Genomic DNA, 15,955 nt, shown 5'->3' with positions numbered 1-15,955 from the left:
GATCAGCTTTATTAGCATTATCTTCCTATGGCACAGATGTTTTTTCCAAATGCTCTCTGCTTCTGCACTACATTATCAAACCTTGATTAGGAATGGCAGTTTAGCCAGAAAGCTCTTGCCATTTAATAGCTGTGCATTATATATTCTCTTGCCTTGGTAAGCTTCCAATAAATACTGTTATCCTGAATACCCCCCCAGCACATTACTGATCCAGAAAAAATATTTCAGTGTAAATTAAAGCAGTACATATTTTAGGAAGTTTATTAAAAAGGTGTACAGTGAAAACCTTGTTTCACTTTTCCCACTACAACTTATGGCAATACAAATGAAATTGTGATGGGCTGCATTCAAAGTAACTTTAAACTGTTCAATCTCCATCCATGCAAAGTGTTGATAGATTCTGCATCTCTCTGAAACTTACACATACAGTACCAAGCCCCCAATCACAGTCACTGCCAAGTCTTTGTGTACTGCTCTGTCCAGATTTATATGTAATTAATAGTTTTATAACATAACAAAATTACACCCATACATTGAGGTCATTATTAAAAATGCAGGGAGCTGTATCAATTCATATAAAAGAGCGACAAATAAGGGGGGGGGAGGGAAAAAAAAGGTTTATTTAGGGGAATTTTAATGCATATTTTGGAAGTTTCAGGCAGCTGTGTTTGTAATAACCAGTTTAATGTTCACTGTTCCACGAGGGACAGTGCTGGCACCCCCCCAGGGCAAACAGAGGGAATGCGGTGACTGGGGCTCAGTTCATCACACACGGCATGCCAGCATCCTGAAGCGTGTCCGATGAGGAAACACTGATTGTAACCCAACACATTAAAAACTGATTTCTGGTCCTGCAGCAGTCCATGGATGGCGATAAAATAAAATGGGGGGGAAAAAAAAACAAAATAAAACAAAAAATGCTGCACTAGTAAAGTAGGAGGCGCCAGAGAGTCCAGGTTCTGGAAGCGGCGTGAGGAACGCTGCAGACTGGGGCGTGGCCGAGATGAGGAAGTGCCACCAAGGGAAGGTCTTTATGTAAACGAGAGCGGACTGACGCCGCGCCGGGAGCTATGCCCCAGGAGAAATCCGCTCCCCAGCACGCTCCTGCACTGAACAAACGGTAGGCTTCTTCTGACCGTTGCCGCAGAATACCCTGAAATCAGAAGAAACACACGAACACATACAACCAGCAGTCATGTTGGCGTGCTATCCATCACGCAGCTAGCTGGTTGGTTGGTTCGTTCAGTAGGGCCTTGGACAATGCCATTCCATAAGGCCTACAATCTGAGCCTGCTGACGCTAATAGGATTGTCTCCGATGCCATAAGGTGTTAAATGCATGTCAGGTATTATCCAGACAATTAAAAAATAGTTATAACTAATGGAACAGCAGCCCAGGAGAGGCACTGATCTCCATGTCATACCCAAGTAAATCCATTAGTCTAATAGAGTACACTTACTTGAATTCAGATTAGACTGAAATTATGCTTCAAACACACAGACACTCATACACACCTGGAACGAATGCTTTGTTGGTTTTAAAAACTGCACACTATGCTCCCCACACAATGATCTGCAGACAAAAAAAAAAAAAAACGGCCCTGTGCAAATATCTGTGGCACGCATACATGCAAGCACACTCTTCTTCATACAGATACTTGGCTAATCTTTTGGACGCGCACTTATACTTTGCCAATGACGTGGCAAAGAAAGTCAAACATGCCCTGCAAGACCACCAGGCGAATGAGCTCAGGCCCAGACATGTCACTTTCTCGCACAGGAGTTCTGTCACAGAGGGATAGCTGCATATTTGGTACTTCAGCCTGCGCTCCCCTTGTCCTTGCTCAGAGGGGTGCCAGCCATCTAAATGAACCTCACTACAGTGTCACGGCTTCAAGAGAGTTCAGTCAGGGATGTAATTAATTTAAGCTGATAAGTGACCAGGCAGGACAAAGGTCTGTATGCAGACCAGGACCACAGGAGCATTAGTAATGAGCTGCCATTTGTCTTTCTTCACAGCAGCAGGATAAAGCGATTCTGATTGCTGATATAAGCTGTAAGTCAGGGAGGGGGGGAAACTCCACTCTCAGAGCCACAGGGTCCCCTGAGCCTCTCTTAATTGCTAGACTAAAAATCATTATTTGGATATGAAACTTTCACCACTATGCCCCAGCGTCAAATTAAATCAGCCGCCAAAATCAAGCAGCAGAGGCCGTGGTTCTAACGGAGAGGAGCTCATCAGTCCAGTTCCACACAGACAGACTGCGCCACGCTGGTCACAGCCGTTCTGCAGTCATAAACGCGCAGTTAACACTTGGATTTCTGCCCTGCACGCAAGAATTATCACCAGGGCCTACTTTACAGTATCTAACAGCATCACATATTGTGTGCGTGCGTGTGTGTGTGTGGGGGGGGTGGGGGGTGGAAATACTGAGGGTCAATAAACAGTGTTTTTTTTGTAACCTAAATGGAGAGAACTGAGCATTCCTTAATGAGCTGAAGACCGCTCAACATTTAACCAACATCACAAAGCACAGGATGTCCCGCCCTCCCGCCAGTCTCAGCTGGAGAGTCGCATGTCCAGCTTTCCCACCCTCCCCATTCTCCCACAAGGCACCAGTGATCCATTTCCCGAGACACCCTGGAAGATTCCTTCTCAGAGGGGCACATTCCTCCGTTAAGTGTCAGCGAGTTGGCCTGCTGCTCTAGTGGAGGCTATCCATCTGGTCCCCGTGCACATACACAATTAACCAGTCAATAAAATTGCACAGGGCAGCGGGAGAACCGATTACTACCGCATCTGACTATCAGCCCAGCAGAATCATGGCTCTGCTCCCATTTGAGGGACTGGGTAACACACCAGCACAGGAAGTCGAATGTCCAAACAGGAAGGTAACTGATCCAATGTGGTGAGAAGGTGGGAAGAGAAGCCACAGCATAACAGGGGGCTGTAGGGTGGAGCTGGAGAGCAGATCCCATTTAATGTCCCCCAAACTCTTTTGAAACTGAGGTGGGGAGGGAAAAACAAGGAACTGTGGCAAGTAAAAAATAAAATAAAAACATTGAGGATTAAAAATGGGGGAGAAATCTGTAATGATGAAAATGCATTACAATTTAAGTAGAGTTCAGGCACAGTGAGGGCAAACAGGTGAAAATGCTGGACCTCACCGTAATTAACACAGGCTCTTTTAGCAGAGAGGAACATCTAAAAAAGTTCTATCCAACCAGGGGATGGAAATATGTTCTAAGGCAGGGTTATGTCACCATGTGTGTTTGTTTTCCTCCTTGTTTGAAACTCGTCCCATCTTAATGCGTGTTGCTCCCAAGAGAAGCTGTGTTCTCTCTCTCCCCTCCCTAACCCCCCTCCCCTTGTGCCAGTCTGGACTACCTAGTAGTCATCCAAATCGAAGAATTCATCATCATCTCCCTGGTACTCAAGGCCCTGGAAGTCCACTCTGTAGCGCAGCACACCTGAATTGGAGAAGAGGGGAGAGATGAGACCCATCCTGCCCGCAATAACCTCACAGCTCCACAAGGGGGCTGCCTCCACACCACCATTCCTCATACAGGTTCCAAAAAGGCTTTTTAGGAAACTCGAGTCACGATTCTAACAAAGCAGGATAGCAAGTTTGCAGAAGCCAGCAGAATCCCAGTGAGATCTCACCTCCAATGCCGCCAAAGCCCTTGACAAACTGTGACCCCTCCTGGCTCTTGTCCGTGACGATCTCCAGCGTGGCGCCAAACTTCTTGTAGTTGTTGGCAAACCACTCGAGCAGAGGCATGCTCTCTATCAACTCGTGCTCCTGACCCGTCTTCAAAAGGAAAGAGCAATGCAGGCTTTAGCTGAATGCTATACAATGTCTCCAAAGTCTGTAGTGACCCAGATGTTTGTAAAAGTCGTGTGAAAAGGGTTCATGTATCAGGACATGAAAGATCTGGTCCTTAGCAGGTCTTAAAATTAGGTAAATACAACCTCAGATGAACAAGACACGACATATTTCACCATGTCATTATTTATCTAACAAAAACTAAGCCAAAATCCAGAAGCAATGTGTGAAAAATTAAGTACATCCTTAGAGCTCCCATAGGAATTAAGAGGGTAAGTAGCAGGCAGGTGCTGCTGATCAAATGCACTTGATTGATTATCAGCAAGTGTGACCACCTCTATAAAAGCAGACATTTTGGCAGTTTGCTGGTCTGTGTTAACACAATGCCAGGGAGGAAAGACCTTAACAAGGATCATGGAGAAGCAATTATTGCTGAGCATCAATCTGGGAAGGGAAATATAATGTATAAATAAGTGGATAACGCTCAAGACATTTGCCAATCTTCCCAGGAGTGGATGTTCCAGGACATTCACCACAAGGTCCAACTGCAGTGCTCAGAGAAATTGCAGAAACCTAAGGGCTCCATCTCAAACTGTACACGCCTCAGTAAGCATGTTATACGTTAAAGGTCATGACAGTACAACTAGAAAGACTGAACGGGCATGGCTTGTTCGGAAGGGTGGCCAGGAAAAAGCCTCTTCTCCCTAAAAGGAACACGGCAGCATGGCTTAGGCTTGCAGAGTTCCATCTGAACAAACCACAGGTCTCCTAGAACAATGTTCTCTGGAGAAAGGGGACCAAAGTGGAAATGCCTGGCAATACACAGCAACACGTTTGGTGAAAACCAAAGACAGCATATCAGCACAAACACCTCATATAAACTGTGAAGCACAGTGGTGGAAAGATGATGTTTTGCGTTTGTTTTGCAGCCAATGGACCTGGGCACGTTGCAGTCATTGAGTCGACCATGAACTCCTCTGTATGCTAAAGTATTGTAGAATAAAATGTGAGGCCATCTGTCTAACAACTAAAGCTTGGCCGACATTGGGTCATGCAACAGGACAATGATTCCAAGCACACAAGCACAACAGAACGGCTGACGGAGAAAAAAGAACAATCAAGGAGTTCAACCCGACTGAAATGCTGGGCCGGGACCTTAAGACAGCTGTGCATGAACGAATGCCAGCAAACCTCCACCATGTGTAGAAGACTGGGCCAAAATTGAGAGAGACTGATAAAACACACACAGAAAACGATTACGATTGCTGCTAAAAGTGGCTTTACAAGCTACTGAATCATTGAGTGCACTGCTTTTCATACATGGGTTTTCCACTTTTGGCGTCATTTTTCTTAAATAATGACGACATGGTGCAGTTGGTTCTGTGTCGTTTTACACACGTGGTAATAGCCTGGATTTAAACAATTCCAGAACCAGGTGAAGAACCAGATGATTTCTTATGTCCTGACGTAAATCCATAGTACTGAAAGAGGGTGTACGTTTCACGACTGTAAACAGCACCTTAGACCAGACAGTCAGCTCGGTGATTAAACAAGTGTAATATTTAAAAGCTGACAGTGGCTAGTACACAGGAAGAGAGCTTGGTAGCAGGTAACATTTCGGCTGTTGCATCTTAAAAGGAAGTACCTTCAACAGTTTCTGTAAAGCATCTCATCATAAAAACCAATAATTCCAATATGGTAAAAAATAAGCAAGCAAACTCACCTCCCTGTCTGTGAAGTGAGATTTGTCCTTCTCCTGCTCCGGCGTTAAATACAGGATCTTTTCATCTGAGTCAGGGAAAATGGAGACACCAACAAGCTTAACACAAACCGGATCTTTTACTGACCTTCGCAGCTCTAACAGGAGACCACTGTGCTGGCTGGCAGTGAAATTTCAGGCTAATAACGACGCCACTGACACCTACCGTTCTCAGGCGTGGTGCCTTCAGCTCCATGGCAACGCAGCACATAACGCATGGTGTCGAGGTTCTCGTAGACGATGAGGATCTCCACGGCGCCCATCTCCAAGGCCTTCAAGGTGTCCTCTACACCAAAGCAGTACTTCCCCGTATCCTGACTAATCTCATCAAAGTAACGACCTGGGGTGGAGGGTCACAAAAATGAACTCGCATTAGGTCCACTCAATAAAACATGACAAACCATTGGTTGATCTGGTCAATTCCAATGGAGATCTCCAAACAAATATTTACAAACAGACAAAAGGCTTTCATAATCATCACATTCTTGGGTCTGCAAGGGCAGGTAGTGAACAGTAACACATCCTTCCCATGCACACACAGATTCCTGGCAGGATAAATACTGACTTATCAGCTTTTTCTCCTGGATAAACTTCACATTGGATAGCACTTCAGCAGACAGCTCAATGGCTTGGTTGAAGCCATTCTCCCCTCCATATGAGATGTCGACCAGCTTCAACACCTTGGCCTGAAGCCTCTACAGTCAAAAACACAGAATCAATTATGATTATGAGGGTGGGAAAAAAATCATGACTTCCTGAAACTATAGGTATTCCTGAGTTGATCGCAGTGCCTATCAAGATCCTCAACCATGAGGTCGTACAAAGTTCTTCCTGCTGAAGAGGCAAGCAGCCCCCATTACTAAAATCAAACAAGTCTGTCATCGCTTAACTTACATTAACATACAAGGGTGTAGGTTTGGTTTCAAAACTGGTAGGGACCAAATCAGCTCTGACCCCCCCCCCCCCCTCCCATCCACAGTTCTCTCACAATATTGCCAGCAAGGTGTTCCTACTGATCATACCCAAACCTATGCTCTTTTATTGTAGCACATGCAAATATACTCCAAATAGCGTGGCAAAAACCCATAGCATACTGTATTAGCATAACCACCCAAGCGTGGATAGAACTTAAATTTATGGTTTACAAGCACATGAGTACGACTACACCCTTGCACAAATTAACTGAAACAGTAATTTTTTACTTTGTTGTTTTGACGTTGCTTCAGCTATTATGGCGTCAGAAGCTTGCATCCAACCGAGGACGCGATGCTCTCACCACAAAGCATCAAAGTTCCCCAACGGAGAATTGTTCCAGAACTAGAAAAGGCATTTTCTGACGAATCAGACATTTTTTATAACGATCTAACCTCACGCCATATATCAAAAAAGAAGACTTGTCAACAAGAAAATCAAGGTAACTGACTAGCCAGGAAGCTCTAGATTTAAACTATGTAAGAGATCTATGGTCTCTAGGCAGTGCCTTTATGGAATGAACTGTACCACAATATCACCAGACTGCTCAAAATGATCATATTCCATGCCAAATCACAAATGCTACTAAAAAAAACCACAGTCATCATATTATGTACTGATATGTTGATACTGGTATGACTCATAACGAAAGTCAAAGGTAAAATTAAATATTCGAGTATTTGACTCATGACAACTTGTTTCCATTAGTTTGCACAAAGATGTAATAAATTTAATTTCTGGATGGTAAAGGCTTTCTGAGCCATTCCAGGAAAAGCATTCATCAAGAACAAAGACCTACCGACTAGTTCAGTGTTTCCCAATCCGGTCTTCGGGGACCTGCAGACAGCCCTAGTTTTATTCTCAATGGGAGGGAGTCCGGGTTGAGAAACACTGAACTAGTTCCTTCATTATAAACACCTAACCCCTAACTCATAAGTGTGTATAGACCAAGCCACCAGACTAATAGTCACCAGTAACACTTCCACTTAAGGCCGCTCGTGTGGTTGTTTCAACCATACAACTGAAGCAAAAAGTCAGCGTTGGCACACAATTGTTGAAGAGGCACTAACCGGGTCAAACATATCCGACTGGCTGAGCTCGGTTTTGAAATCGGCCGAGCCGGCCAGGACCATGCCGGCCACGTTGACCTTGTCGTTGGACACGAAAAGCTGCACCGCAGTCTCCGCCACCTTGCGCACGTAATTGTGCCTCTTCTCCATCCTCAGCCGAGCAAAACGCAAAGCTGATTGACCGCCTCGTCCTGGGAGAAAGCGAAAGAAATGACATTTTAGAATTACAAATCAAGCAACAGCACCAACAAATCTTCAATCATTCTTGGTTACCCATAGAGGTCTGGGTATCTGTTCTGAATGTTCCTGATGCATTATGGGCATGTGGGGCGGCACGTGGCTCTGCGGACTTGGACTCTGTGCCCGTGATCAGAAGATTCAAATCCCGTATTAGGCTTTGAATAAGTGTGTGTAAATGTATGGGCAGGTGAGGGGTTTGTGGAGCGCACCAGTGCTGGGTTAGAGGACCTTACCGTGCTTCTTTGGCAGATCCACAGTGAACTTGTGCAGAACCTCCCTGGTGTTACCCTGCAGGGTGCCAAACAGGGCACCACTCCCGTCGATCACAATGAAGCCAAACTTGCTGTCATCGGAGAGCAGAGCTGTGAGAGCCTGGGTGAGGGAGGTCGGGCGGGGACAGAGATGATTTAAAGTCAGTAAAATTCACATAAGAATGATTATCCTAGACTCGACACTATAGGTGTTTCAGTACAAAGAATAAAAAGGACAGTTCTGTCCTGCATTCCAGATAAATTATGATGATGATTTCAGGACCTCACCTCGGTGTGGAACTTGTTGTCACAGAGATACAGTGAAGTGTTGATAGGTTTAAAAGGTTCAAAGTCGATATTCACTTTCTTCTCTTTGCCCTCCTCAGTCACAATGGTGCCACAGTACACCACCAGTCCATTGGGTGGCACTATAACACAAGAACAGAAGCGCAATCAGCAAAAGCCACGAGCTGCTTAGCAATGTCAGTCTCTATGGTTCAAGCTCACCAAACCGGAACCAGTCTATACTACCCTAGAGCACCCTGTACCAACCGGCTTAAAGCACTCAGGGCAGGACTGAACTAGTAGACAGGCCTTCCAAGAATGATTCAGCTCAGCTGTGACAAACCAAAACACAGTTCTTAAAATACCCTTAAAATGAACAGATATAAATGTCTATCTAGATTAAACAATGCTGCAGCCATTAAGTGCGGCAAGCCTGTCCAAATTTATGAAGTACAATGAATGTAGGGCTTCTTAGTAAGTACATCTTCACAACAACTTAGAAATCCACCTGCTAAAATAACACTCATTAAGAGTACAGATATAAAACTTATTTAAAAAATTAGCAATAATTCAGCTTTATTATTCAATTTACTGATCCAGTACTATTACAATGTACAACAGCATAAGGGCCCTTCAAAACACTCCAAGAATATCAGATGGTGCATTTTTTCTGGAATTGTTGTTTACAGAACCTGTGTCTGAGTCTTCAGCATCACAGACTTCTTATTAGTAGGTATAACTATAGTAATACCACAGCTGGAATTTAATCTATTCGGTCTTCGCTTGTCAATCGAAAACAGTGACACAGACCCTTGTTGTACAGCTTGAGCCGCTGCTGCACAGATGTAATGGCTCCTAGCACCGACAACCGGTTGACTCTGCTCTTGATGTTCGAGGCCGTGCCAAACTCGTCTGCCAACATTTTGGCCACACGGGAAATCTGGTCCTTGGGAGGAATGATCAAGGAGATCATGCTGGTGCCATTTCTGAAAGGGATGGGGGGGGGGGGGGGTTGTATGTGATACAACTATGCAATAAATATACACACTTGTGAATGACAGGTAGATTCTACTATAGGAAAGTATAGTGTCAGTTGTACTGGGTGCAACTCTGTATACATATCTACATGAGGTGGTGGAGGTTGTAACTAGGAGAGAGAAGGAATGGAAGCATTAAAGCTTGGTTTTGCATTAGTGACATTACTCTGGGGTCTTGCTTTTGTCTGCATTTATACATGATTATGTTGACAACAGCTGAACTTAATATATTGCTTTTTCTGCAGCGACAATAGCCCACCACGTTCAAAGGGAGTACAGCAAACCAGCTGGGAAAACAGCAGTAAAAACCCACCCCATGGCTCTACTGTACTGGTCACACTGTATCGGTCCAGAACAAGAATATCACCCCCCCCCCCCCCAGAGTCCAGGAAAACGTTCAGGTAAAAATCACAGGAGCATTTTCAAACTGTTACTGTTGGACTACACATATCAGAACAGAAGTTGCCCTGTAATATTTATGGTCTATTGTACCAAGACATCTACACAGACCAACTGCTATTGAGTTCGATTATCCAACAATCGGTATAAACCCATTTTCTAAGGTTTACGAGGTTCATTTCGAGTTGCACCACAGATGATTGTAACTGGCTAACTCTAACGCAGAAAAACGGCGAAAATAAAGTCACAATGCATTACCGATGGTAACTCTCAACGAAAGAGTTAAAATTTGAAGGCAGGGTATCGTAAGGCACTGATAAAACGCTACAGAGCGAACTAACCAGCGCACTCCAGCTGCTCGTGTCTTCCACTGGCTGGAAGTTAGGCGGCATAGCCAGCCAGGATATGCTCAACATGCTGTCACCGTGCAAACAGCTCGATACCGAGGGCACTTCATATGAAACAAAAGACCGTTTTTCAATGATCGACCGAGCTAGATAATTACTAGCTACGCACGACTTGCTCTTAGCCCCTGTCATCAAGAATAACCGATGACGACTTCTTTGAACCCCCAACCCGACCATTATCATCGCAACCCGTCTGCTAACTGTTCAGTTCATACCGTCAGCCCAATGCGACGTCCATTTAAACAATGAGCGGGACACGATTTTTAAATACATAAAGCACATTTCCCACACCCTTTACTAGACTGATTCGAGTACCACTCCCATTCTGGCCTCGGTGGTCCGTTCACGCATGCCGGCTATGCTATCTCTGCCTCCTCCCAACCTTTTTAGCGACCCACTTCGGCTATCCTACATTCCCAGTCTTACCCCCGCGCCGCTTCGAGACTTTTGATCAGTTTCTTTATCTTCCAGATCTCCACGTTTCTGTCCGCTGCGCTCGGGTCGTCCGCCATCTTTCCTGCTGTAATCGCTTCGGCACCTAGAGGAAGGGAAAGGGAGCCACTTGATCGAAATGAAACGTGTTAAATATAAAACGGAATGAAGCGTTTCCAGTAAAAGCTGGGAGGTAATAATCACAACGGCATAGTTTTCGATGCTACAAACCAAGGGCAGTCGCACGCCTTACTAACCTAGCTGGCCAGCTGACTAACCGGGTGGGGAGGCCTTTTTCACCCGGCTACGAGTGTCAGTAAAGTGCGCGACAAGTTAGGGCCTTCATGACCCTCCCAGGCCTTAGAGTCCACCGACTTACACACCGTGTCTATCTTCGCCCACTTGCTTTATCTATTAAAACACAATGCGCCTTCTGGTCATTGACGTCTGCCAAGCTGCCACAATTTTCGATCTCTAGCGGCGGTTAACTTGCCTCCAGCTCCGCCGCTCCTCTCGGTTTCTGCACCGGGCTCGTGTCACGTGTACTCCCTTCACCAGCTCGGTGACTATCCTTCCCAAGCCGGTATGTTCCTCCTGTGTGCGCGTAACGCAACGAGCCTCACGTGGGGGAAGGGGAGGGGACCATTCCGCCGGATATCACCGCCTCACAACCGCTGATTCCCGGCCATGTGCGCTTTTTGATTGGCGGTCAAGTGGGTGACTCGCGGGTATTTGGACCTGTCTAATTGGAGCGTTGAAATTTAGAAGGAAGTGAGGTAAGGGGAACTGGCACTTGGGATATGTGGTTTACTGCTGCGTTTAACACGCGTAGTGGAGAGATCAGTGACAAATTGGATCCGTTTGATTGCACATCATATAAGAAAAACTGAGTGTTAGAGACAACAGCTCAGAGATTTTAATAAAATGCTTTACTCATCTACTTTATATTTTACCGCAAACGCGCAGTGAAAATCGACCTACATTAATGTTTCATGGACGCTTATTGAATCTGGCGTATGCTGTATTTGATAGAGTTGTGAGAAGACTTGGTCACTGTGATTTGTTCCCACAGTCCGCGATTTTCTTGTCTAGACTAGTCTTCCTTTAAAGTACCAGTTATCTAAAGTACCAGTTAGCTGCCAAGGAATTGTGTAGGCTACCAGAATCGCACCTTTCACATGCCCAAAGCACACTTTACAGCAGTGTGTGTTCTTTGACGTGCAGTGTTATATCTCTCCTCAGCCACGGTGTGGGGATTCAACACTGGAATAAGCAGATATTAGCTAAGAGGATGATGCTGATATCTCATAATAACCAGCCACCAGTCAATGCACCATCCTTTGTCATCTAACACACTCCAAAGCTGGACCAGATTGAAGCATCATGCGTACTCCCAGGCTACTTGGCATCTGTAAAATATCCTTGATTGCTGCATATTACCTAGAGCTAAGAATCTTGCTATGTCCTGATTGGATTGAAGGGGCTGCAGATATGAACAGGGTTGAGCGTTCAATCCACTGCACCTACAATGCCAGGTATGTCTGCAATGGCATGAAAACCAATTTTAGTGTCATGCATGGCATCCCTTCTTGCTGGACATTGTATGTAGTTGTGCACACAGTGCAAAAGAAATGTGATCAATGCATGCACAGATGCAGGACACAGCAGCCTTGCTGAGGCCATGTGCATCTGTAGGTCTGCAGGAATCTACCAAACTGCAAGGTGTACTGAGGGCAAAATTCCATTTTGTTCCTCTTTTCAATTTATACTGCACCATGACCAGGGGGGCTCATTATTTCACCCCAGGCCAGCCTGTATTTTTCTGTGAATTGTTCATTACAGAGGTGGTCTAAGGGGTTCATGGCCACCTAAAAAACCACATTTAAACAGGCAAATTGGGTTCATGGACTGCGTAGTCTCAAACGCTGTCTTCTGTTCTATCTATCCATTATCTACCGCTTTTCCGGGTCAGGTCACGGGGGCAGCAGTCTAAGCAGGGAAACCCAGACTTCCCTCTCCCCGGCCACTTCATCCAGCTCCTGGATGGAATCCTGATGCGTTCCCAGGCCAGCCAGTAGACATAGTCTCTCCAGCGTGTCCGTCCTGGGTCTTCCCCGGAGCCTCCTCCCAGTAGCAGCGACTCTACTCTGAGTGCCTCCCAAATGACTGAGCTCCTCACCCTATCTCTAAGGGAGAGCCCAGCCACCCTGCGGAGGAAGCCTATTTCGGCTGCTTGTATTTGCAACCTCATTATTTCGGTCACTACCCATAGCTCATGGCCATAGGTGAGGATACGAACGTAGATTGACTGGTAAATCAAGAGCTTTGCCTTTTGGCTCAGCTCCTTCTTCACCATAATAGACCAATGCAGCGCCCGCATCACTGCTGATGCCTTACCGATCTGCCTGTCGATCTCCCGCTCCATCCTTTCCTCACTCGTGAATAAGACCCTGAGATACTTAAACTCCTCTACTTGGGCAAGGACTCCCTCCCCGACCCGGAGAGAGCACTGCACTCTTTTCCGGTTGAGGACCATGGTCTCAGATATGGAGGTGCTGCTTTTCATCCCAGTCGCTTCACACTCCGCTGTGAACTGCTCCAGTGAGAGGAGAAGGTCACAGTCCGATGAGGCCAACAGAACCACATCATCTGCAAAGAGCAGAGACCAAATCCTGAGGTCACCAAACTGGACACTCTGAACGTCCTGGCTGTGCCTAGAAATTCTGTCCATAAAAGATAAAGGAAAGTCCTAGCAGAGTCCAACCCTCACCGGAAATGAGCCCAACACTGTCTTCAGCTGACTTGCAAAATTCTCTGCCATTGCTGGTCATAAGGGGTGATTCACTTTCCCAATTCAAAGGCTGTCACTGAACACATGGCAAGTTTGATTGTTTAGCTCATTATGTAGCCTACCAGGGTTCTCTGTGTCTCTATAACAGAACAGCAGGCAAAAGTTCAAAAAAGGAACAATGTAGAAAATAACAAGTGAGTCGGGGCTCATAAATCTATGAGCAACATTACAAACTTCTTCAGTTATGAAGCAATTAGAGAAAAACTAGCTAATTAACGATTGATCTTAAGTGCTAGATAACATGCTACTTAGTATTACGAAGCTGTCAGGAAATGCAAACCAGATTGTTTTCTACAACAGGGAGCTTCAGCTGCTGTACAGACTGGTCATGCAGTTTCTCAATATCCATTCATCCACCTATACATAACTTCTTATCCAATACAGGATCACAATCAGGCAGAAAGAACATGGCACAAGGTAGGAGACTTTTTCAGCAAAACGTCAGTCAATTGTAGTTCACCCTCATTCACCTAACTGAATTTATTTATGTATTTTTTCAGAGTATAGAAGGCAAACATGCCAAATTCTTATGTATTTCTTAAGTCTTATGTATTTGGGTTAATGTGTTTAACGTGGTAAAGGCATGTAATGTACTTGTATTTGTTTTGGAACAGACTGTGAAGACAAACACCCTTATAGGACAATAAAGGCTATCTATCCATCCATCCATCCATCCATCCATCCATCTCTATCTATCTATCTATCTATCTATCTATCTATCTATCTATCTATCTATCTATCTATCTATCTGTCTATCTGTCTGTCTGTCTGTCTGTCTGTCTATCTATCTATCTATCTATCTATCTATCTATCTATCTATCTATCTATCTATCTATCTATCTATCTATCTATCTATCTATCTATCTATCTATCTATCTATCTATCTATCTATCTATCTGTCTGTCTGCCTGCCTGCCTGCCTGCCTGCCTGCCTGCCTGCCTGCCTGCCAGCCAGCCAGTCAGCCAGTCAAATTCACACACTAAGAGCTGGGCGCAGGAACAGAACCCTGAACCTGGAGGTGTGTCCACTCAGACATCCTCTTCACCTAATTATGTTCATTTTTTTACCTTAATCTCAATAGTCTCCCTTTCCATAGTAGCCACTAAATCAGATATTCAATTAATCATTGAACAAAAACAATATTTTCCTTAATAGACACTTGTACACAAGGTGACTTTATGTCCAATGGCCTGTATATATCTGTGTTTACTGATGTGTTTCAAGTTAAAACCCTTGTGTAGATAATTTTAAACTATCTGTCCTTAGGCAATAGGTTCACCACCTTAACCAATGAACCGTCAGTAGCCTGGCATTTATTATTTGTTACCTAAATTAAAATTCAATGAAAAGAACTACTGTATATTAGGGCGCAGGCTCACGATTCCCAGGTGAGAATGTGACATACTGTAGCTTTCTGAGAAAACAGGTTCATTCTTACAGCAAGTGAACGTACTGTTAATGTACATGACAAAAACAAACAAACAGATAAAAAACACTGGGCCAACATTGTCTCGATTTCCTCGCTTTAGTGTTTCCAAAGTAATATTTTAAAAATGTATTTTCTTCTTTGAGTGTCTAAAGAATGAATCGGTGGCAAAGACCATCCCATCTAACAGGGAACATTCCCAGAACTTTAGTTAACGTTATTTAAAGGTACTCCCCAAGTTGTCAAAGAATGCTCTTACTGTACTATTAATATGTTAGTTAGATGTTTTGCATTGTAACAAAGGTTCAGTCAATGGTAGCATGGTAACATTATTACCTGAACATCGTTTTTTTTTTTAAACAAATAATGTTGAAAAATATTGTTTTATAATAAAACTAGTATTTTATAAAGGTGCAGTTGGTTTATACTGCAAAATATACTATCTAACCTTAAACCTACCATCTAGCCACTGCTCTAGCATGCCCTTTTTTTGGTCCTGCATTACTTTTTTTGTGTAGTAGTAGCTGTAATAGTGGTATAACGTTCTGGGAATGTCAGGAACACTGGACACTTTGAATGTTCCTTAGCTGTAAGTTTAAGTAATTGTTCCTACAATGAAAAATTGCTAGTTGGGATCTCTATTGAACAATGAGGGGTGTCATGGGCAAAGCCTAAAAGCGAAAAGGGCAAGGCTTCATTTTAGCTCAGCGGCACTGAGCTTGTCCTCGGGATTCTGCAAGCTGGGAAAACTCACTAGTACAGCATTTTCTCTCTTTTTGCTGTGACGTATAGCTGATGATGTAATGATAGTTCTATTGTACTTGTTCTTGTGTCTGTTAATTTTATTTATAGTGCATATGAATTTAATTTTACATAATATATGAATTTTATAAGTCCATTTGTGAATTCCACATTTAAATCAATAAAACGAACTGTCTTTGGTTAACAATTAACTATAATAATAGGCATTTTCAAATAACAGCACGGCACACATAAAAC

General features: G+C 44.2%; 1 protein-coding gene across 4 annotated transcripts; it reads right to left on the bottom strand.

Annotated features, from left to right (window-relative positions):
- Window positions 1-245: 245 nt before the first annotated feature.
- LOC125751041 (eukaryotic peptide chain release factor subunit 1-like) lies at window positions 246-11,327 on the bottom strand. 4 transcript variants are annotated; one of them, XR_007400497.1, is made up of 12 exons: window positions 11,172-11,327; window positions 10,673-10,784; window positions 9,214-9,389; window positions 8,407-8,546; window positions 8,101-8,239; window positions 7,628-7,818; window positions 6,151-6,280; window positions 5,752-5,925; window positions 5,550-5,614; window positions 3,664-3,811; window positions 1,515-3,470; window positions 246-1,153 (listed from the first exon to the last, which is right to left on the bottom strand). XR_007400497.1 is itself a non-coding variant. In XM_049029493.1 (12 exons), the coding sequence occupies exons 2-11, from the start codon at window positions 10,756-10,758 to the stop codon at window positions 3,388-3,390; spliced, it is 1,332 nt and encodes a 443-aa protein (XP_048885450.1). In that variant the 5' UTR covers window positions 10,759-10,784; window positions 11,172-11,327; the 3' UTR covers window positions 246-1,153. The 4 variants fall into 4 exon arrangements, 3 of the variants coding, with proteins under 3 accessions (XP_048885450.1, XP_048885448.1, XP_048885449.1); XM_049029493.1 differs by having other exon boundaries at window positions 3,388-3,470; XM_049029491.1 differs by having other exon boundaries at window positions 246-3,470.
- Window positions 11,328-15,955: the final 4,628 nt, after the last annotated feature.

The sequence above is a fragment of the Brienomyrus brachyistius genome, chromosome 10, assembly GCF_023856365.1.
Source record: "Brienomyrus brachyistius isolate T26 chromosome 10, BBRACH_0.4, whole genome shotgun sequence".
Lineage (NCBI taxonomy): Eukaryota > Metazoa > Chordata > Actinopteri > Osteoglossiformes > Mormyridae > Brienomyrus > Brienomyrus brachyistius.
The sequence above is the reverse complement of the archived record's forward strand: the minus strand, read 5'-3'. Positions and strand labels throughout refer to the sequence as shown.

Coding starts and splice junctions, on each gene's coding strand:
- LOC125751041 (XM_049029491.1), bottom strand. CDS start 10,758: ATGGCGGACGACCCGAGCGCAGCGGACAGAAACGTGGAGATCTGGAAG. Junction 8,547..9,213: donor GCTCAAGCTGTACAACAAGG/GTCTGTGTCACT, acceptor CTTGTGTTATAG/TGCCACCCAATGGACTGGTG. Junction 3,812..5,549: donor CTCACTTCACAGACAGGGAG/GTGAGTTTGCTT, acceptor TTCCTTTTGAAG/ACGGGTCAGGAGCACGAGTT.